The sequence below is a fragment of the Mirounga leonina genome, unplaced genomic scaffold (genome assembly GCF_011800145.1).
Source record: "Mirounga leonina isolate KUSES-001 unplaced genomic scaffold, KU_Mleo_1.0 Mir_174, whole genome shotgun sequence".
Lineage (NCBI taxonomy): Eukaryota > Metazoa > Chordata > Mammalia > Carnivora > Phocidae > Mirounga > Mirounga leonina.
Window position 1 is genome coordinate 63,566,469 of NW_023270451.1, and position 22,550 is coordinate 63,589,018.

Here is a 22,550-nt window from a genome sequence, read left to right on the forward strand (position 1 = left end):
ACTGATAGATAAACCATTTTTAGTCCTTTTCTTATTCTATACATACTCATTCCTCATCAACTTCTTTTAACCTCATTGTCTCCCACTCCCCACACAGAATCGACTTCTAGCCGCTCTAAGCTTCTTAAAACTTCACCCAGAGTCCCAGATTTTCTCACCTCTTTGGGACTTAGCACAAATATTATCACTTTTATTAAATGAAGCATTCTAGACTCTCCCAGTTTCTTTCCTCTCTGTTCTCCACAGTTTTTTGTGCATATCTCCATTAAAACATTTACACATTATGTGGTAACTATTGCATACATCATCTTTCTGACTAGTCTGTAAACAATTTGAGAGCAAAGATTTTGTTTCATGTTTCTTTACATCTTCAGTTCTTAGCTAAGTATTTAGAACAAATATGTCCTCAATAAAAATGTGTTGAATGAATGCATAATCACAATATAATGTTCAAACAGTAGATATCAATATATTTCATTTAACAAATCAAAGATCTTGATTATTTACAGGATAAAACCAAAGAAGTCTTAGTAAGTTTTATTAGCTTCCAAGCTTACCTGAATATCTTATCTGCAGTACATTAGATGGGATCTTCAGTAGGTATGAAAAATGATCCTTGAGGTATTTTACAATGATGTCTATTTTAAAAGGCATTATAATTTCCTGGCCCAGAGGAAAAAGTACAACTTTTACTGTATATAAAAAGAGAAAAGAAAGAACCATAGTCAAAAGCAAGGGTCAGCAACCTACAGTCCATAAGCAGATAGAGAATGATGGAGCAATTTTTAGTCACATAGAATGCAGACTGCCTTTACCATGTTCCCCAACTGCACTTCCATGGTAAGAGTTACTTTTTAATTTCTATGAGAAGTGACACTCAGATTTTCTTTTGCAGATTAATCCAGAATCTCAAGAATTAGCATCAGTGGTCAGTACCTGTTCCCCCATCCCCAGCTTCCAGTTCCGATCTTTTTTCTATTCGCTGCTCTGAGGATCAGTGCACGTTCAGGATCACCTCTTCACTCAGAATACCACAAGAAATAGGAAATAAGACTAAACTGCTTTTCAAGAGTCCCAATATTTGGTATTATACGGGTATTAATTGGTACTAATCTGGTATTGGTATCTGGCATTATATTACTCAGATATAAATATAGGAACATTTCAGAAAAATCAAGCATTTTTGTGTACTGAGTATTGGGACAAGAGACCCAGAGACCTAGAGAGTGTCCCTGAAGTTATGATGTGCATGTGCATTCTTTGATTACATATTGATAGCATGCGTCAGTAAAGCAATGCATATTCATGAAATTAAGAAAATCCAATAGAGAAATTTTCAAAGAAAAAGGTATCTAAGGGGCGCCTGGGTGGCTCAGTCGTTAAGCGTCCACCTTTGGCTCAAGTCATGATCCCAGGGTCCTGGGATCGAGCCCCGCATCGAGCCCCGCATTGGGCTCCCTGCTCCACGGGGAGCCTGCTTCTCCCTCTCCTACTCCCCCTGCTTGTGTTCCCTCTCTCTGTCAAATAAATAAAATCTTAAAAAAAAAAAAAAGAAAAAGGTATCTAAGTCCATTCTTCTTCCCATAATTGATTTATGTCTATAGTTGTCAAAATGTAAAACAGAAAATCACTGTTCATTACAAATATCTAGAATAACTACATACAAATCTACTTTTCACAAAAATAGACATTATGTGGTTCACTACCCATTCTATAAAATAGAAAATCAAGGCATTTACATGTTGATAATAAAGAAACACTTTTTAAAAGCTTATTATAATGGGGTAAATTTTTTTCTTTTACATCTACAGACTTTAAATTTTAATGGAGAAGATGTAATAAGTAAGATGTAAGAAGTGAGTAATAAGTAAGATGGAGGGCAGAGTGTACACTGTTGGCAGAAAAAGTTTTGTATATTTCTAGATTCCTAATACATGAAAATTTTCATAAAGCTAAATGAGACATTTATCAATAATCCCAGAATAAAATTTAACTAGGCATTGTTGATGCTGAGGTTCTTTGAGATTGTTAAAACTTATTTTCACAGCTATCAACAAAGAAAATACTCTCAGAGATGTTAAATTATCACAAAGCTATTTCAGTTGTTTTATAGATTCAAATTTCTATGATTAATATATTTTAACATTTTCATAGCAGTGACTTCCTAAGCTTTGGGAAGGGGAGGTGTGTGAAGGAATTTGTGAGCCTCAGAAAGTACAGGACCAAGACAACTTTATTCTAATCACCATGTGCTTGTTATATACTACAATATCAGGCAATCACAGAAATATCAAAAAATGGAGCCCAGGGGGTGCCTGGTTGGCTCAGTCAGTAAAACACGTGACTCCTGATCTCAGAGCTGCAAGTTCGAGTCCCACGTTGGGCATAGAGATTACTTTAAAAAACAAACAAACAAACAAACAAACAAACATGTCTTCTTGACTGGATTATTTGTTTTTGGGTGTTGAGTTTAGTAAGTTCTTTATAGATCTTGGATACCAAGGGGAACCCTCTTACACTGTTGGTGGGAATGCAAGCTGGTACAGCCACTCTAGAAAACAGTATGGAGGTTCCTTAAGATGTTAGAAATAGAGCTACCCTACGACCCAGCAATTGCACTACTGGGTATTTACCCCAAAGATACAGATGTAGTGAAAAGAAGGGGCACCTGCACCGCAATGCTCATAGCAGCAATGTCCACAATAGCCAAACTGTGGAAGGAACTGAGATGTCCTTCAACAGAAGAATGGATAAAGAAGATGTGGTTCATATATACAATAGAGTATTACTCAGCCATCAGAAAGGATGAATACCTACCATTTGCATTGACATGGATGGAACTGGAGGGTATTATGCTAAATGAAATAAGTCAAGCGGAGAAGGAAAATTATTATATGGTTTCACTCATATGCAGAGGACCCATAGGGGAAGGGAAGGAAAACTGAATACGAAGAAATCAGAGAGGGAGACAAGCCATGAGAGACTCTGGAGGCTGGGAAACAAACTGAGGGTTGCAGAAGGGAAGGGGGTGGAGGGATTGGGTAACTGGGTGATGGGTATTAACCAATAATGCAAGACAACAACAATTTTTCCAAAGCTAAATATAAAGTTAACCCTAAGCAGAAGTATGGAAATATGTAAAAGTAACAAGATATGAAGAATGAGCACTGGATATGAAATTAGGAAATCTGGAGTCAAGTTCCATTCCAACTCTTTCTTGCTAACTATGAACAATTAATTCCAAAGAGGCATGCAAAAGAATTACAATTATACTCAAAAATTTGTCCATTTTCCAAGGTCCCTAAACATTTTAAAAACCTACTTTATTTAGAAAAAAAATGGATCAATATCAACTTAAAATTTAATGGTATTCGTCTATTTAGGGAAAATAGTACAGAATAGAGTACCTTCACACTTAATTAAGAGATCAAGTGGCAGTAGCTACAGAAGTTTGGTGGATAAAGGAAAGGGAAAGTAATCAAATCTTCAAGCAAAACAAATCTGAAAAAGCTACCATTCTTCAAAATGAGGAAAAGAAATGCCTATCTTCCCTAGGTAATACCTGTTGCTAAAGGATCTTTCACTGATGCTTTCAGAGATTCCTTTATGGCCTTTATCTTATCCAGAAATGCCAGGGATCCAGCATTTGAATACTGTTTGGCTGACTGCATTGCATTATCATCTTTAGTTACATAGTGCTCTGTAGAATTTCTGGGAGAATATGAAACTTGTTTGGGCAACAAAGCTTCTTCCATGAGTTGTTCTTCATCTTCTGGTTCCACATTTGATAAGCTCTGGTAACTTTCCTCCTTAACATGTGTTGTAGGGCCCTCACTGGATGGTTCAACTTCAGATTCATTATCTTCTGTTTGATCTGACTCTGGAAACTCTTCTGGGGGAACTGGAATACTGATAATCCCAAAAGCATCTTCATTTTCTTCTGATGCATTAACAACATTCTGAGAATCAAATTCTTCTTCCTGATCAGACATTTTCCTGAACCAAGAAAAATAAATACATTTACTACACATAAAAATTTCTACACCAAATATCAAATTCATTGGTGGTATACAGCAATGTTCGTAACATACTGCAATGTTGCTCATTATTTTTTTAAAATACTGATTATTTTAGTAATGGCATCAGGAAAAAGCATTGGTGAATTTTTAATAAAAACACCACAGAAAGTAAAAATTATACCAAAAGAGAACCTCAAAACACAATCAATTTGGGGAAAATCTACTGTCTAGAATATACTGAAAAGTATTTTAAAATATATTGTCACCTCTTCCTTATTCAAAGAACAATGCCTTGTGAAAGGACTTATTTGAATAGCTTTTTTTCCTGAATACAAACTAACACAGGATTTATGCTTCTGGTATTACAACTGATTAGAAGCTCCAAGGAATCTGCCAGCTCCACAGCAACCATACCCTGGATAGCATCACTCTCTGCAGTAGTTTTGTTCTCACAAACTGTAGCAAGTCTCCAATGACCTTTGTTCCCCAAAACAAACACATCAACAAACAAATGTGAGTTGCTCTTGGAGCTGACTGGGGCCTGAGGCACAGCAACCAAGAGCTTTGGCTTGGGAGACAGTATGACAGCATCCAGGACTGGGGCCAGAGTGGGCTAGGGCAGCCAACAGCCAGGCTGCAGGGGCAGGAACTGGATCGGAGCACTGAGGAGCCCGGTACAGCAGGGAGCCTAAGTATAGAAGCTGGCAGCCAGGAAGGGAGGATAGAAGTGGCCTTGAGGCATATTTCTGTGGCAACAGCAGGGGCTGATAAAAATTTAGAACAGTATTGAGGTGGGAAAGCTGTGTTTGGGGCTAACAAATTAAGCACAAATCCTTATAGAGAGAAAAAAAATAACCTTAGTGAAGTTCTCTGGCTACAAGATGACAAATTTCCAAAAATGTGGAATATCTGGAATAAAAATATGTATTTGTTGAATTCAATGAATATAGCATTAGAGTTGAAGAGAGAATTAGTAAACTAGAAGATAAATAAAAGGATTTTATATAGAATGCTGCAAAGAGATAAGGATATGAAAAATAGAGAGATTAAGGGCCATGCAAAAGAGAAAAACTCCAGCATATTTTACTGCTAAGTATATCTCGCTGTGAGCTGAGAATGGTTTTGTACTTTTAAAATAAAAAAATAACAAAGAATATGCAACCAAGACTATATGTGGCCTGAGAAGCCCTTTCCAAAAAAAGTCTGCCAGCCCCTGATCTACTGTATGCCAAATTGGAATCCCAGAGAAAACAAAAAGATAGAAGAGAGAAAATATTTTTAAAGGTGATGGCTGAGAATTTTACAAAACTGATGAAAAATATGGATCCAAAGATCCAAGAGGCATAACATAAATATAAGGGATACCCAATGGGATAAGTAAAAATAATTCAAAGCCATATACACTGTAATTACATTACAGAATAACAAAGAGAAGGTCCAGAAAGCATATAGTGATAAAGGACATATCATCTACTGTTTTGAATGATATTAATTTGCTAACATTAATACAAAGGAAAGAAAAGTAAAATCACTGCAGATTTCTCACCAGAAATATAGAAGCCAGGGTAACAATGGAATAATTAAAAGAAGATAACTATCAACCTAGAATTGTGCACCTAGCAAAATTCTCTTTCAAGAAAGAAAATAGAAATATTTGCAAATAAGTTACCACCAAATACCTGCTCTAAAGAAAGTTCTAAAGGATACACTTGAAGGAAGAGGAAAATGGGCTCAACAGAAGTCCAAAGTGCAAAAGGAAAGGTGAACAAATAAATTATAAACATACGGGTACACACAAATACTGTCAACACAAAATAATAGTAGAAAACTGAAATATTAGACAACAAGAATATGTAATTGGGAAGGGAAAGATAGAGTGAACTGTTCTCAAATTCTTATAGTGTTCACAAAATTGAGGAATATGATATTCTTTTTTTTTAATTTTGATAATTTATTTTGTTTATTCTATAATATTTAATAGTATCATTTCAACACGTAACCAGTATGAAAAGATTATTAGTGAGATGTTCTGCATTCTTTTTTTTCTTTCTGAAGATTCAGAATCAGTATTTATTTTATACTTACAGCGTATCTTTTTTTTTAATATTCTTTTTTTATTATGTTAATCACCATATATTACATCTTAGTTTTTGATGTAGTGTTCCATGATTCATTGTTTGCGTATAACACCCAGTGCTCCATTCAATACGTGCCCTCTTTAATACCCATCACCAGGCTAACCCATCACCAGGCTAACCCATCCCCCCATCCCCCTCCCCTCTAGAACCCTCAGTTTGTTTCTCAGAGTCAATAGTCTCGCATGGTTCATCTCCCCCTCCAATTTCCCCCCTTTCATTTTTCCCTTCCTACTATCTTTTTGTTTTAAAAAAAAAAAGTATAATGTATTATTTGTTTCAGAGGTACAGGTCTGTGATTCATCAGTCTTACACAATTCACAGCGCTCACCATAGCACATACCTTCCCCAATGTCCATCACCCAGCCACCCCAGCCCTCCCACCCCCCATCACTCCAGCAACCCTCAGTTTGTTTCCTGAGATTAAGAATTCCTCATATCAGTGAGGTCATATGATACATGTCTTTCTCTGACTGACTTATTTCGCTTAGCATAATACCCTCTAGTTCCATCCATGTTGCTGCAAATGGCAAGATTTCGGGGTTTTTTTTTTTGATGGCTGCATAATATTCCATTGTGTATATATACCACATCTTCTTTATCCATTCATCTGTTGATGGGCATCTTGGCTCTTTCCATACTTTGGCTATTGTGGACATTGCTGCTAAAAACATTGGGGTGCACGTACCCCTTCAGATCACTATATTTGTATCAGGGATATGATATTCTTAACCCTAGACTTTGTTAAATTAAATAGGCATAGCTGAATTTCAAGTACAACCAATGAAAAAACTGAAATAAAGTTTTACACTTCCAAAATAATAAAGAAAAAAGCAAAATTAGAAAAAAAAATGAATAAAAACTCAATTTTTAAAAAGCTCAAGAAACCTCTTCAGGTTCTCACCCACAAAAAATTTTCCTTTTCGCTATTTTCTCCTGTAACAGGGCTTAATAGTCTGATTAGAGAGAGAGCATTATAAAGAAGCCCTGACTCCTAGCAACATACTCATCCCACCCCTTTGGAGAGGCTGAGGTAATGTTTTTGTTACTATCTGGTGGATCATCCTCCCCGCAAATGGCCAAGATGTCATCTTCTAAAACAGCAACAAAATCGAGAATGTCTGCTCTTCAAAAAACATAACTAGAATAATAAAAAGACAAATCATAGCCTGGGAGACAATTTTTTGGACCAAGGACTTGTAACCAGAATATATAGAGAACTCTCGAAACTCAGTAAGAAAAGAGTAACAGTTTAAAAATGAGTAAAATAGTTAACAGGTAAGTCAACAAGGAGTATATACAGAAGGCAAAGAAGGGGGGCCAGGACTAGAGTGGCACAAGTGTGACTTGTGTGGACTGAGCCACACTTGCAGGTGCACCTGAAGTTAAATGCCTCCTCAAATTTGGAGCCTAGTTGCCTCAATTGCCTCAGTCTAGCCCTGGCCCCGAAAACAAGCACCTGAAAAGATGCTCAGTATCATTAGTTATTAAAGAAATGCAACTTCAAATACATATTTTTAGCCCAACAATATCAAGTGTTGCTGAGTATGTAAACAAGTGGAACTCATAGCTTGATGGTGGAAATGAAAATTGGTACAGCATTTGAAATAACTGTCAGTCTTCTTATAAAATTAAACATACACGTATCATATGACCCAGCAATCTATGTTCTTTACCCAGACAGAATGAAAAACTACATTCATACCGAATTTGCACACAGAAGTTTATAAAGCCTTTATTCTTAATCACCGAACTCTGGAAACAACACAAATGTTCCTCAGTTGAGGCATGGATCCACATACTAAGAGACATTCACAAAATGGACTACTACTCATCAATAAAAAGGAATAAACTACTGATACGACCTGGGTGAATCTCAAATTATGCTAAGCCAATTCTAAAAGCTACATACTTTATGATCAATTAATGGGAAAAGCAAAGCTGATGGTTCACAACCTCTAGAGTTCTCTAGGGTAAAATCCGATACTGAGCTCCGAACACGGACTGCAAGGAGAAACCAAGGAAAGAGGCAGCACTCCAGACTGGTAGGTGGCAAGTTTAATAAGTGAGGGAACTTACACACAAAGCTTATCTTTGGCAGCTGCAAGACAGTAGATCTCTGGACCCACCAGCCAGAATCTTAAAGAGTTTATACAGAGAGGCCTTTACTGGGTTCAGTCAGGAATCCAGTCTAGAGGTCTCAACAGCACATCACTCTCTCAAGGCTGGATCCTTGAAGCAGCCCCTTGCCCTGGGGCTTTGGGTGGGAGGTCCATTCTAAGGACAGCGGGGGAGCCTGTGATTGCCCCAGTTCAGTTCTCGGGTCAACCAGCAATCACATCTCCTCCAACAAAAACACATGCCCATAGCACGGAGGACCATAGGGGAAAGGTGGGAAATCTGAAGGGGGAGAAATCAGAAAGGGAGAAGAACCGTGAGAGACCATGGACACCAGAAAACAAATTCCGGGTTTCAGAGGGGAGGGCGGTGGGGGGATGAGATAACAGGGTGATGGGTATTAAGGAGGGCACATGTTGTGATGAGCACTGGGTGTTATAACTAATGAATCACTGAACACTACATCAAAAATCGATGATGTACTATACAGTGGCTAACTGAACATAATAAAAATAAAATAAAATAAAATAACACATGCCAGGAGCTACCATGTCACAGGTGCAACTAGATATTCGTATAGGGATAGAATAACTGTGGAAGATAAAGGGCAGACGGGAGGACACGGGTGTAAAACAGATTTTCACTGCACATTCATTCTTTTTATGTTTGAACTTTCATGTTTACGTTTACCTATTCAACTGTAAATGTTTTAATCTTAAAAAATTGTGCAAAAAGCAAAAAGCAGTCCCTATTATGATTGCATACCAAAAATGTCCCTCTTTCACCAACAATGCATGATTTCACTGATGTATCTAGAATGTTAGTGTGACTAGTAAGGCAGGGGTCCAGCTTTGCCTTCTACCAAATAAACCTGTTGAATTTTTAAGTTTTTTTGGAGGCACGGCAAAGACCATGGGAGGAGAGGAGAGTGCCAAGGAGGAAAGTGTGAAAGCCCTCTGTTTACTAGACTGGAAATGTCACCACGGATGTCTACACGTCTTCTAATGCCAGATCTGGGTTACACGCACGTCTTACTTCTTTACTGTCACTGTGATAAGCACTCCGGGTGGGAGATGAGGTACACCTCCCACCTTGATGCTGCTGCTTCCGAACCCCAAATCTGAGATACAGAACCAGAAAAGGAACCAAGAAAAATGGGATGCTTTGCACAATTTCTGAAGTAGAGGTGGGACATTCTCCATCAGCCACGCAGTCCCCAGAGCTCAGGCGGGACAAGCGCCCCGCACAAAGTTCTGGGAGTCCCGCGCCGTAGTCCCCGGTTCAAGGCCGGTCTGGGGTGGGGCCAGGAGAAGGCAGCCCAAACCTGTCCTCCTACCTGACTGAGAAAAGCAGCTACTCGGGTCGCAGAGGTTTCTCAGGAAGCGCTCGGAGGAAGCGGCGTCCGCGCCCGCCTTCTTCTGTGTTGCGGCTATATCCTAGCAACGGCTCTGCAGCCACCTCCTCCCGCCAGGCTCAGGTCCCGCGAGAAGAGGCGGTGCTCTCGCTGGGAAGAAACGCAGGGGCGGGAAGGGGCGGGGCCAAGGGGCGGGAAGGGGCGGGGCCAAGGGCCGGGAAGGGGCGGGGCCAAGGGGCGAGCGGCGGGGGGAGCAGTGAGGCAGGGGGAGGGGCGGGAGGAGGAAGGCGGCCGGGAGGGCTGTCCGGTTCAGGTTACCTATCCCAAAGTGAATGGGACGCTCTTCTCCAAACTCCCTTACACTTGTGAACGGCACAGTTCTCTGAACCAAACGCTGACAGCAATTTGGCTTAGATATAAAAGATCGGGATTGGCGAAAATGTAAATATAAAGTGAGAGTGAAGACCTTGACAGAGGAGAACACAGTTGTACACAGTAGGTGCCTACTTGCATTTATTAAGATTAGAACTTGGCTCTTAGCTTCCTGGCAGCCAAAGAAAAAAGGGAGACAGGAGCTATTCCCCTTTTTAAGTCAGGAGAAGCAAAACTTCTGTTAATCACGGAATTATAAAGGTGTTTTTCTATCACTATAAATTCTTTAAGGTTTTTAAAGAAGCACGTTATTGGGGAAAAGGATCAATTATGTTCCTATTGCAAATGTAGTGCTAACTATCCTGTGGCTTCATAATAATAGCTAATATTAAGTATTACTTGTTACTAAGCACTTCACATATATTTCTAATTTAATCCTTACAAGGATTTTATTGATTAGCCTCATTTTACCAACGAGGAAACTAAGGCTCAGAGAGGTTTAGTCAGGGAGCCAGGATTAAACCCAAGCAGTCTGATTCCAGAACCTCGATTTTAAACCACTATTTTATGCTGTTTGATTTAACACCCTTTGATATTTAAAAAGCATGTAAGATTAAGTGATGAAAATTTTTGTTGTCTATAGTACAAGTCCATTCTTCCTTCATAATGTTCATTGCCTTCATTCATTTATAGCATTCTGCTCAAATTGCACTCATCTCCCCAATAACTTCCTAATGTCCAATTTCATTTTTGCCCAATGTCCTCATCCCATTTTATGACAGATTTCTTACCAGAATATAAAATATGCATTACATTCTCAAATACAAGTCTTTAATAATGGTTTTAAATAAAAGCAAATGTGTTTAAATCACTTCATGAATCCACCATTCATAAAGAGCAGAGAAAAGAGGGGGAAGCATTCATATAACTGCTAGGGTTAGTCCTTCATGGGCAAACCAGGTAAATCATAATGTATCTTAAATTTTATTAGTAATGAGAATTCCATTGGTTTTAAAAACACTCACCTTTCTGGGTCTTCTCTTTAAAATGTATCATTTGCTGTCCTCAATGTTAGGGACGGTATGAAAAAACTGGGTTTAAGCATACAGGCAAGAGATGGAGGGAAGAAAACCTGGTGGTAGAGAACTTTAAGTACTTCCCAGTGTTAAATGTGACTTGATAACCACTGTATGTTCATATTTTATTTATAGTTGGCTGTAGAGATGATCTTATACAACTCAATCTTAAAATAATGAGCCTGGGGCGCCTGGGTGGCTCAGTCGTTACGCGTCTGCCTTCGGCTCAGGGCATGATCCCGGGGTCCTGGGATCGAGCCCCGCATCGGGCTCCCTGCTCCGCGGGAAGCCTGCTTCTCCCTCTCCCACTCCCCCTGCTTGTCTTCCCTCTCTCGCTGTGTCTCTCTCTGTCAAATAAATAAAATCTTTAAAAAAAAATAAAATAAAATAATAAAATAATGAGCCTAACTTAATTGGTAGGTTTCTGAGGTAGTGTCTGCAGGTGGAAATGGTTATTACGTATCAAAATCACACACACACACACAACCGAAACACACACACATATATACACACACACACACAAATATATAGTTGTTTGGTTATACAAAATAAATGTGAATGCAAACTGAAAACCAATAGGAAAAAGACTCTCAATTCTGAAAGTGGTAATTTTTAAATTTCATATTTTACTTTTCACAATAAACTTATGCATTTTCTCAGGATTTAGTGCCCAAAATGACTTATCTTTATTTTTCATGAAACATCTACCTTTATCTCAGTATTTATTTATACAATAAGTATTTCTTTTAATGTGCTTTTATTTCCATAAAGATGCCACCTAGTGGCTTTATGAAATCAAGCAACTCAAAGTATTTCCCATTGTTACTCCAAGCTAAAATGTATTTTGATATAAATGAATGAGAGAAAATATTAGAAGAATTTAGAAAATCTGAAAGTAATGCTTTTGAACTAAATTTGGATCATACCTCTATGACCTTGTTAGGAAACTGTATAAATACAGATCTATAGTCCCTTTTCTGAAACCTTAACAGACAGATGTGAATTAATTCAGATTTTTGAAAGGTAATATGGGCATATACTGTATATTCTGTAACACTGTCAGTAGGTCTGGGGAAGTAGTCCAGAATCAAATACATTAAGAATTCTGTAGCAAAAATGTATTCATATTCACACTAAAGTGAGATAAAGACCACAAATAGCTTTATGTTAAGTCAGGTCAGATTTTGCTTCCAAATGAGTTATCAAAAAAGTTTGGTTTTACCCAGTTATAGAAAAAAAGAGTAAAATGAAATATTCTGTCATAAAATGGTAATGTTTATCTTTAGAAATGCCTAAAAAAGGGGCGCCTGGGTGGCTCAGTCGTTAAGCATCTGCCTTCAGCTCAGGTCATGATCTCAGGGTCCTGGGATCGAGCCCCGCGTCGGGCTCCCTGCTCAGTGGGGAGCCTGCTTCTCCCTCTCCCACTCTCCCTGCTTGTGTTCCCTCTCTCGCTGTGTCTCTCCCTGTCAAATAAATAAATCTTAAAAAAATAAAAAAAAGAAGTCATTGGCCTTGATTAACAACAACATTTAAAAAAAAAAAAAGCCTAAAATGTTCACCTGAAAAAAAAAACATATTTGAAGATCATGAGAAATCCCAAAAAACAATCTCTGCAATGCTTCTCATTTAGTCATATACAGAAAGAAGCTAATCCATCATAAATTCCATTTAAGAACACTACAAAAAATTAGCTACTAATATAAACTTAAAGATCACTTTGGGAAAACTCATTATTAGCAATGCATGGCAAGCTAAATGTATGAGTTTTAAAGCACATTCAAAAATTGTTTCCTTTTTTGCTTCTGTGTGTGATTGGTATGTTCCCTTTCCCCTGCCCTATGGTTATGGAAGCATGTGTTGAGATGGCATCATCCTCAGCCCAGATCCCTTATGTGACTCTTTTGAACTGTCAACCCTCATTAGGCCTGTAATATGAATAAGAAACTTCTGTTGTGTTAAGACATTAGGATTTGGGGGTAGCCTATTCTAATTCACTGTTTTTCTCACTACTTTCCTTCACTAACTAGAGTTTGGGCTTATTCCCTCTAAATACTTTAAATTTCTCCAGTCCCCATCAATAATTTAAATCACGTATCACATTTCCACTTCGATTTCTTGTGAACTCTATTAAAAATAAACCTCTTCATCCCCCTGTAAGCCAAACTTCTATCTTCTCATTTACTTTTTTCTCAAAACGTTAGTATTACTATTACTGTAGCATAGGCTGCAATCTCATTAAGTACTGAGTTTTAAAGGAAATTCTATCCCCAGATGGAAAACACTCATAGTATGTTCCTCGATTTACTACTTTACCCTAGACACCAGAACACACTTGCCTCGGTTTCTTTAACTTTTATTTGTTTATATAACCATGGAGCCTGGGAGGAAAAAGAAAAAGCGGATATGAGCCAAAATATGGAAATTTTCTTATACAGAACATTGTTGATTTCCTTCCTTTGACGGAAAACATGAGGGTATAGCATCTGCCTTCCAGTGATTGACGCCTGTAGATAATAGGGAAGTGGCATACTCTGCTCTGCAGTTGGAGCACATGTGAAGCAAGGTCCTGCAAGACCTGAAGATCTTGTCTTCTGAGAACAGTGAAACTGATCTCTTAGACTTCATGGGAGAGATCCTGAATAAACAGAACATAGACTCTCTGAAATACCATCTTCGCAGTCAGAAGGAATTACAAGAGCTGGCCCAAAGGGAATCTGTCTGAAAAGCCTGCTAAAGTATCAGGTGAAGACTTAACGTCTGAAGGCAACACAGCAAGCCTCCCCATTGTAGTAGGTTCCAGTCAGCTATGAAAGACTGCTATCACTTTTACCTAGTATCCTAATCCTCATTGTTGTGCTTAAAAATGTATCTGCTTTGCAGGGGCGCCTGGGTGGCTCAGGCGGTTGTCTGCCTTTGGCTCAGATCATGATCCCTGGGGCCTGGGATTGAGCCTTGCATAGAGCTCTCTGCTCAGTGGGGAGCCTGTTTCTCCCTCTGCCTCTCCCTCTGCCTCTTGTGATCTCTGTCAAATAAAATCTTTAAAAAATTTTTAAAAATAAATCTGCTTTGCATTATAACAATAGCAGCAAAAAGGTCAATTAGCTTCACTTCTCTAATTGCACTTTAAGATTAGAAAAGGAAAGGACAAAGATAAGCTCCTTTTCTTCCATCCCTCAATTCTAAGGGGAAGCTTGTGGGGGGAGGGAGGAAGGAGGGGCAGACGGTAGAATAATGGAGAATGAAGGGACACAATAAAACCTGAGGCCTGGTGGTTCACAATGGCTGCCACTGCCGACATATCCCTTCTACCCAGGTAAGACTACTTCTCTAACTTCTGGTGTAGAAACGATGGCAGCCCTCAACACTGAGTGTTACTCCAGTGGGTGCCACATACCCTGTTGCCCACGATAGTCATAGTCTATACCTGTTACCCTTATGAAATTATTAATACTTCCTTTTTCTCTCAAAATCATTACAGGTTGAATGAAAAATTGTATGATCATCCTAGATACAAATCATTTCCATTCCAAAGGAAAGAATGGGATAAATTTGAATATTCTGCACTCAGTTCACAGATAGAAGAAAGGGAGCATCGACTTTGCTGCCATTTTCTTGTTTGCAAAGCTCAAACTGATTAGCTTCTTTTTCTTTTGAAGTGTCTGGTGTATGATTAATCTGAATGAAACATGAGAGCCTAGGAGGAGTTGAAATAAGCCATTCTGAAAATTACTCAAATTAGTCTAGAAGCCACTCAGCAACACTGAGGATCTGAAGAACTATTTGTAAAGTGGTAAGGAAAGCCTGATCTGGAAGTTATAGGAAGCAACCAGAAAATATTTGAAGGAGTAAAAACTATCAGGTGTAAGGTATATGAGCAGTTGGAATGGCAGTTAATAAATGTAAAAACATGGACCACACAGCAATGCCTTTTAAATATGTACTCCATTTACATTATTTTCCTATAATCCATATGAAGATTTTTACACAAAATGAAATCCAGTTTACTACCCCTGTTCCTATTTATTCTTTATAGTCATTTTGACAAAACAAATCAAGAAAGCAGGAAATAAGTTCTTTTGGTACAGGCAAGAGTGACAGCAACCCAAGAATATTCGTAAAAAATAATATAATGGTTAGGAACATGAGTTCTGGAGCAAGACAGTCTAGGTTCAAAATTTAGCTCCACATCTTACTAGCTATGCGACCTTGGTTATTATTACACCACCTCTTCACCTGTTTTTCCAAGGTGCCCCATGTTGCCTACAATGGCCTACAATTGCAGAAGAGCACTACTCACACTGAATCCTGGTTTCCTTACCTGGAGAAATGGAGATGATTTGCAGGATCACACTTTTAAGAGTTGTAGTGCAGCTATAAGAGTGAAATTAGTCAAGTACTTAGAATAGTACCTGGCAAGCATTAACAAGTATTAGCTATTATTATATTATTACTATACTACTACTATCCTACCACTAGCATTTCTAGAGCAAACATTAATACCGTCCCCTTTTTATTAACAGCTACAGGAGCCCTGTAGGTGCAATATATGAATCGTAGAAGGTGAAGCTAAAAAGTCTGATAGACACATCAAGCCATCTTTCTGTTTTCATGTGCTCAAAGGACCTGAAAAAAAATGGTTGGTTAGGAAATTTGCTTGAAAGTATCTATACAGATATGCTTTAGGATCATGTATTTTTTTTACATCTATAAATATAATATATTATATTTAAAGCAAATATTTAGAACTGAAAAGGAAGTTATAAATCATAAGTTCTACTTTTTTTTATAAAGAAGGAAATAGGTCAATCTGAGAGGTTGACAACTTGCCTCCACTTGAGTTGATAGCACTAGACCCCTGGGATGAGAACCCCTGGACTTCTGACTCTCTCTAAAGCTTTTCCCACTTCCCCCACAGAAGCTTTGTCTTGCATTCTGACTGCTGAAAAGTAACTCAATCCACTTCATTTACTATTTATTTACCATTCAATTTACAGCTCTGTAAGGAGAGAAATATATCAGAAAAAAAAAATACAATTTTCTCTTTCTGAAAATTCTGAATGATTCTACTTTGCCCCAAGGGATAGCAAAAGACACAAAAACATATGTGTATAAACACACACAAAAGTACTATCTTTGAAGTTAAAAAATACCAAATATAAGTATTTAGAAATGATAGGGTCTAGGGTGAAAGGGTGAGGACACGTGAAAAGTAATTTATGCCAACTGTTTCTTTCCTTGAATTAGCACTTATCTTGGGTTTGATACCCAACTGCACTCATATTGGAAACTTAGTGAAAACTACCTAGTGATTCCACTTTGAAGTTACAACCCATGTATGAGTACGATGTTCTGAATATAAGCCTATGAAAAACTTCAGGAACTCTTGATGTCTTTCCTTTTACATAAATTCTATCTCTATCCTGATGTACTTTGGGTGATTAGGAAAACTAAAGGCTAAGAAAAAGCTAACTTCTTTAAATGAGACAAATGGAAAAGTTTTTCCAACTACCACTGTAAGAAATTTTTTCTTTCAAGAAAGAAATTTTTTTTTCAAATACCAAATCAATTTCCTCAACTGTACAACTATAACTCGATGGTTTTTACTCTTACTACTTCACTTTTAAATTTGTCTAAACAATAATAATAATTAAGTATCTTTCCTGGTTTTTTTTTCAGGATAAAAATCATTAAATGATGTGTTGAAGATACCACTATAAATACTTCACATTCTGGTTATGGCTTCTGCATTGAAAATCTATGGAATTTTTCCAATTAACTTTCAAATCTTTCCACAATCTCCCTGTAAAAAAAAACAAAACAAACAAACAACAAAAAAACCCAACAACAAAAAAATCTTTAAGACAGCTTAAATGAATGCTTTACATATCAAAAATGGATTCACAAGTCCCTATTACCATAGTCATCAATTTTAAGAAGTGTCCTAAATATGCTCTGTATTAGTTTTCTTGATTATGTCAATAATATAGAAACATTTTTAATATAACAGAACATTTAATTACATCCGTTTCCCATGAACACACTAGTCATTCAATGATGATTATATTGGCCACTTCCATTGGTTGGCAGGAGGCTCTTCCACTAAAGGCTCCCATGGTTTCCACTGTAACATTTTTCTGGCCAGACTTAGTTCATTTTCAGCCTGTTAATAAAAATATTTAAAAGATCATTTGATTACACTGTTCAACAGGTATTTATCATAGCTAATGATTGAAATATAATTATTAGAACTATTGTCAACATATTAATACCTAATAAACCGTTCTACCATCAAATGTTGAACATTATTAATAAAATTATCTTAATTCTCATAGCTATACATAATCATGAGTAAGAAAGGATGGCTTTTGATTTTTTCTATTTGATTAAAATTTGCTATTAGAGTGTTCAAAAGTTTACTTGGTGAATTTTCAATCTTAATTGTCTGTTTCACCATTAGACTACAAATTCTTTGAGAATGAGAAGTATGTCTCTTCATCTATGTTTTATCATGGGCCACAGTAAAACACAACAAATTCTACTAAAGGATCCATAATACATATATAAAAGTAAAAAAAAAAAAAAACTAAAAATATCATTACCTTTACTAGCTATAATACGTTATTTTCTATTATTTTTTTACTTGCTAGTCACAACCCATCTGATTTCTTGACCCATAATCACTTAAGACCCACAGTTTGTAAAACAGTGATCTATGGAGTGTAGAGTATCATAGGTACACAAAAATTATTTATTGACTGAATTAATTTCCTTAGTCAGATTATTTTACATTTACTTGTTTCCCTTCAAGCAAATTTATAACATATTTAACAAATATTTTAGATATCTTTTTATTCCACATTTTTATACAACAAAAAGACCTATGACAACTCTAGCCAACTTAGAAGAACGCTGTTAAACACTTGTCAGGATGTCAGAGAAGGAATTCAAATACAGAGTAAGTGCCAGGTAAGTGCAATGCCTCATTATGCCAGTGGGGCAAAAGAGCCAAACTACGTTTAGCAGCAAGTCTAAAATGTATACAAACAATGAGTTAAAAAGTAGATTAATAGAAATCGAGGGTAGAGGGATTTACTAATGCTGAAATGAGAAAATAGTATAAATACTAACTAAAAATATCCCTAAAGATGGCTGTTTCCCTGATGGCCCTTTGGCCTGGGTCTCTTGACCATTCATGCTTTCTTTAAGCCCCCAAGGCATTGTGTAGTGTGAGGGCCTGAACATCACTGAGGTCAACCCCAATTCAGGTAGCTGACCCAGCTGCATGAGACCCCTGTTGCCTACTCCTACCCTCCTTCCTTGGCTTCTTCTTCTTTTTTTTTTTTTTTTAAGGTTTTATTTATTTATTTTTGACAGAGAGAGACACAGCGAGAGGGATCACAAGCAGGGGGAGTGGGCAAGGGAGAAGCAGGCCTCCCGCTGAGCAGGAAGCCTGACGCTTGCGACCTGAGCCAAAAGCAGATGCTCAACTGACTGAGCCACCCAGGTGCCCCCTCTTCCTTGGCTTCTAACACACCACCTTTTCCTTATTCCTCTCATACTATCCCTCTAGAAATGGGCTGTCCAAAATGGTAGCTACTACCTACATGTGACTGAGTAGGCATTTGAAATGCAGCTGGTTCAAATTCAGATGTGCTGCAAGTATAAAATACACAAAAGATTTTAAAGACTTAGGGGCGCCTGGGTGGCTCAGTCGTTAAGCGTCTGCCTTCGGCTCAGGTCATGATCCCAGGGTCCTGGGATCGAGCCCCGCATCGGGCTCCCTGCTCAGCGGGAAGCCTGCTTCTCCCCCTCCCACTCCCCCTGCTTGTGTTCCCTCTCTCGCTGTGTCTCTCTCTGTCAAATAAATAAATAAAATCTTTAAAAAAAAAAAAAAAGATTTTAAAGACTTAGTATAAAAAAAGAATATAAAATATGTCAATATTTTTATACTGATTATATGTTTTAATATTTTAAATATATTAGGTAAAGTAAAACATTATTAAAATTTAACTTTAATACTGCCCATGAAAATGTGGAGAATGGCACAGCTGACATAAAAATACCTATTGTACCCTGAGACTGTAACTGCATGATAAATTAGTGTATAAGTTAAACTAAAGTCATGATCAAAGTGAGATCTGACAGAAAAGAAAGAACAGAAAAAGGACAATAATAAGTTAGTAGCAAGTTCCCATATGGTACAACAAACAGCTGGCAAATGAATAGAAGGCCAGGAAAATAGGCCTTTGAATGATTGAAATAGTCTACATTCATAAAAAGCTGTCTGAATGCCCTATTCCTCTTTTAACAGTGCCATCTAACTATTCTTTTGAATTTGTATATCATGTCTATTGGTGATATACCTCCCTAATCACCAATACTACCCAATATTTCCTTTTATTTGTCCTTTAATAAAACTCAAGAAGAAATGGTTGTATTTTTTTAAAATACAAAAAATGTACAAATTAAATGAAACAGAACTGAATATCAGACGGCTTCTAAGGGTAGACATCTAAACCTATAATATTGGGGCGGGGGGGGTGATTTGACCAAATAAAAATTTTAAAAATCTCTACATGGGAGAAAATATTGAGTTGAAGTCAAAAGGCAAAGAAGAGACAGAAAAAATGTGCAGATAATAGAGCAAAATTTAGGTTAGTATCTCTTTTATTTCAAAAAACACTCAAAGAAATATAGAAGAAAAACACTAAAAACAAATGATAGAGTAAAACCACTAATGATATAATTTATAAAACATAAAATACAAGAACGTATTTTAAGTTTAACCTTACTAGTAACTGGGGAAAAAATGTACAACTTAAAAAGAAAAAGGCATAGATGTGTTAATCAAAGTCAAAAATAAAAATACATTCTAACTTTATGATTTTATGATTCAAAAAATCTGTATTTCTCCATATTCAAAATATACTAAGCCTTTAAAACATAAAAGTATGTATCTAAAAAGATAAAATTATTCAAGCAACAGTAATATTGTGTTACTAGTTTGAGTTAAAGGCTAAGAAGAACATGCTGATTAAATTCAAGGTGTATCCAACTCCAAATTTCCTAAAGAAGCCTCATAAATTCAAGTTATAATTATTGATAAATATTTAATTGACATATACATGATAGAAATATTTCCTATATGTGATTATTCTTATATTTGAGAGTTGATATAAAGAAATTTAGTTTTCCCTTTTTTTCTGGAATGTCAGTTTTGTGTGTCTAAGTATTGTGCCTCTGACCATTTAAAAAGCCAAACATCTAAATATTCAACTTTTTCTTTACCTGAAGAATCACCTCTTCTAGCTGGCCACCCTGAAGTTGGTCTTCTAATTTCTTAACATCTGGTTGCTGTAATTTAAGGGAAAAAAAGAAAAAAAGATTTAAAGAAAGGAGCAGAGTATCTGAATGTTTTAATATCCTAATTAAAAAGACCCAAATATAAAATAGCGCTTACTATAGCAAACATAATTAATTTTTCTTTCATTAAACCCTTACTAATGTTTCTCAAATATCTGGTGGAAACCCATTTTATCTCTCTACTATTTTATTGCTTTTCTGCCTTAATATTAACTTGCTTATCAAGAGTAAGAAATATGATGTCCAACCCGGTCTTTCTAAAATACAGATTTTAAAATACCACTTTATTTTCTTAGTATTTCCTATATTTCGTCTGAGAGCATTAGTATTCGAAATAAATGCTATCCTATGACCCAGAATTCCACTCCTAGGTATATACCAAACAGAAATGTATAATACATTAACCAAATGGCATGTCCAAGAATGTTCACAGCAGCACAAATTATAACCCCAAACTAGAAATAATTCAAATAATCATATATAGAATTAATGAATAAATTATAGTATTTGGATATAACAGAATACTACATAACAATGAAAATATACGAATTAAAACTATACATAAAAACATAGATGATTCTCTCAAACATAATATTAAATGAAAGAAACCACACACAAAAGAGCACAGACTGATGATTCCATTTATAAAAAGTTAAAAACCAGGTGAAATGTATCTGTGGTGACAGAGGTCAGAAGAGTAGTTATCTTTAGGAGGGTAGTAACTTGGAGGGGAGAAAGAGAGGGTTTGGACATTCTGGAAATGTCCTCTTTTTGATTTGGTGTTAACATGGGTGTGATTACTTTGTGAAAATTCATCAAGCTCTACACTTATGATTTTTGTACATTTTAGTACATTATTCTTCAATAAAAGGCTTTTTAAAGAAGAAATGCTAGGGTGCCTGGGTGGCTCAGTCGTTAAGCATCTGCCATCGGCTCAGGTCATGCTCTCAGGGTCCTGGGATCGAGCCCTGCATCAGGCTCCCTGCTCCACGGGAAGCCTGCTTCACCCTCTCCCACTCCCCTTGCTTGTGTTCCCTCTCTTGCTGTGTCTCTCTCTGTCAAATTAATAAATAAAAATCTTTAATAAAAAAAAAAGAAATGCTAATGTGGTACCTAGAAAATACAATGACATGTATTTATTGCTAGTAAACTGAGCTTTGTGAGATCCAGAAACCATGTTCTATACATACTTACACTTATATAAGTAAGGTGTAAATAGGATGGTTTTTTGGCCCATAAATGAAATGAAAAGAGGGAGAAAAAAACAAAGCTATTTTCTACAGGAATTGCATGCTTCTGCTTCTGGGCATCTGCTGGCTGACCACGGATATCTGCATGGCTTGTTCCTTCACTTCCATCCAAGTTTTTGCTCATATATCACCTTCTCAGTGAGGCCCAGTCTGATAATAATTTATATTGTGGTAGGCTAAATAATGCCCCACAAAATGTACATGACCTAATCCGTAAAACCTATGAATGTTACCTTGTGTGGCAAATACTTTGCAGATGTAATTAAGAATTTTGAGACAGAGAGATTATCCTAAATTCTCCAGGTGGGCCCTAGCAATTACAGGTGTTCTTATAAGACAGAGGCAGAGGAAAATTATGCATAGAAGAGAAACTAATGTGACCACAGAGGCAGAGATAAGAATGATGTGGCCATAAGCCAAAAAATGCTGAAAGCCACCAGAGCTGGAAGAGTCAAGGAACAGGGTCTACCCTAGAACCTCTAAAAGGAATGCAGTCTTGTCAACACCTTGATTTGGGCCGTTGGTACTAATTTTAGAATTTTGGCTTCCAGAAATGTAAAAGAATAAATTTCTATTGTTTTCAGCCACCAAGTTATTTAGAACAGGCAGAGGAAGCAAATACATATTATAACATCCCTCATCACCGGATACACATCATTCTCTCTTCATTTTCCTTCACTGCATTTAACTACTTTTTTTTTATATATATATATTTTTTAAGATTTTATTTATTTATTTGAGAGAGAGAGCACATGAGAGGGGGGAGGGTAAGAGGGAGAAGCAGACTCCCCGCTGAGCAGGGAGCCCGATGTGGGACTCGATCCCAGGACTCAAGGATCATGACCTGAGCCGAAGGCAGTCGC

General features: G+C 37.0%; 2 protein-coding genes across 4 annotated transcripts in view; both read right to left on the reverse strand.

Moving 5' to 3' along the window:
* IQUB (IQ motif and ubiquitin domain containing) overlaps positions 1-9,749 on the reverse strand; it is a 64,363-nt gene extending 54,614 nt beyond the window's left edge. Inside the window, exons 1-3 of the mRNA XM_035021022.1 lie at positions 9,609-9,749; positions 3,563-3,996; positions 558-692 (exon numbers count right to left, since the gene is read on the reverse strand). Of these exons, the coding sequence (XP_034876913.1) occupies positions 558-692; positions 3,563-3,992 (565 nt within the window). The 5' untranslated portion in view covers positions 3,993-3,996; positions 9,609-9,749. The remainder of the gene's footprint in view (positions 1-557; positions 693-3,562; positions 3,997-9,608) is intronic.
* A 5,320-nt stretch (positions 9,750-15,069) lies between these two features.
* Positions 15,070-22,550, reverse strand: part of NDUFA5 (NADH:ubiquinone oxidoreductase subunit A5) — a 32,487-nt gene continuing 25,006 nt past the window's right edge. For all 3 annotated transcript variants that reach the window (XM_035021026.1, XM_035021027.1, XM_035021025.1), the window contains 2 exons: positions 20,363-20,428; positions 15,070-17,234 (listed from right to left, as the gene is read on the reverse strand). In XM_035021026.1, the coding sequence (XP_034876917.1) occupies positions 17,133-17,234; positions 20,363-20,428 (168 nt within the window). In that variant the 3' untranslated portion in view covers positions 15,070-17,132. The remainder of the gene's footprint in view (positions 17,235-20,362; positions 20,429-22,550) is intronic.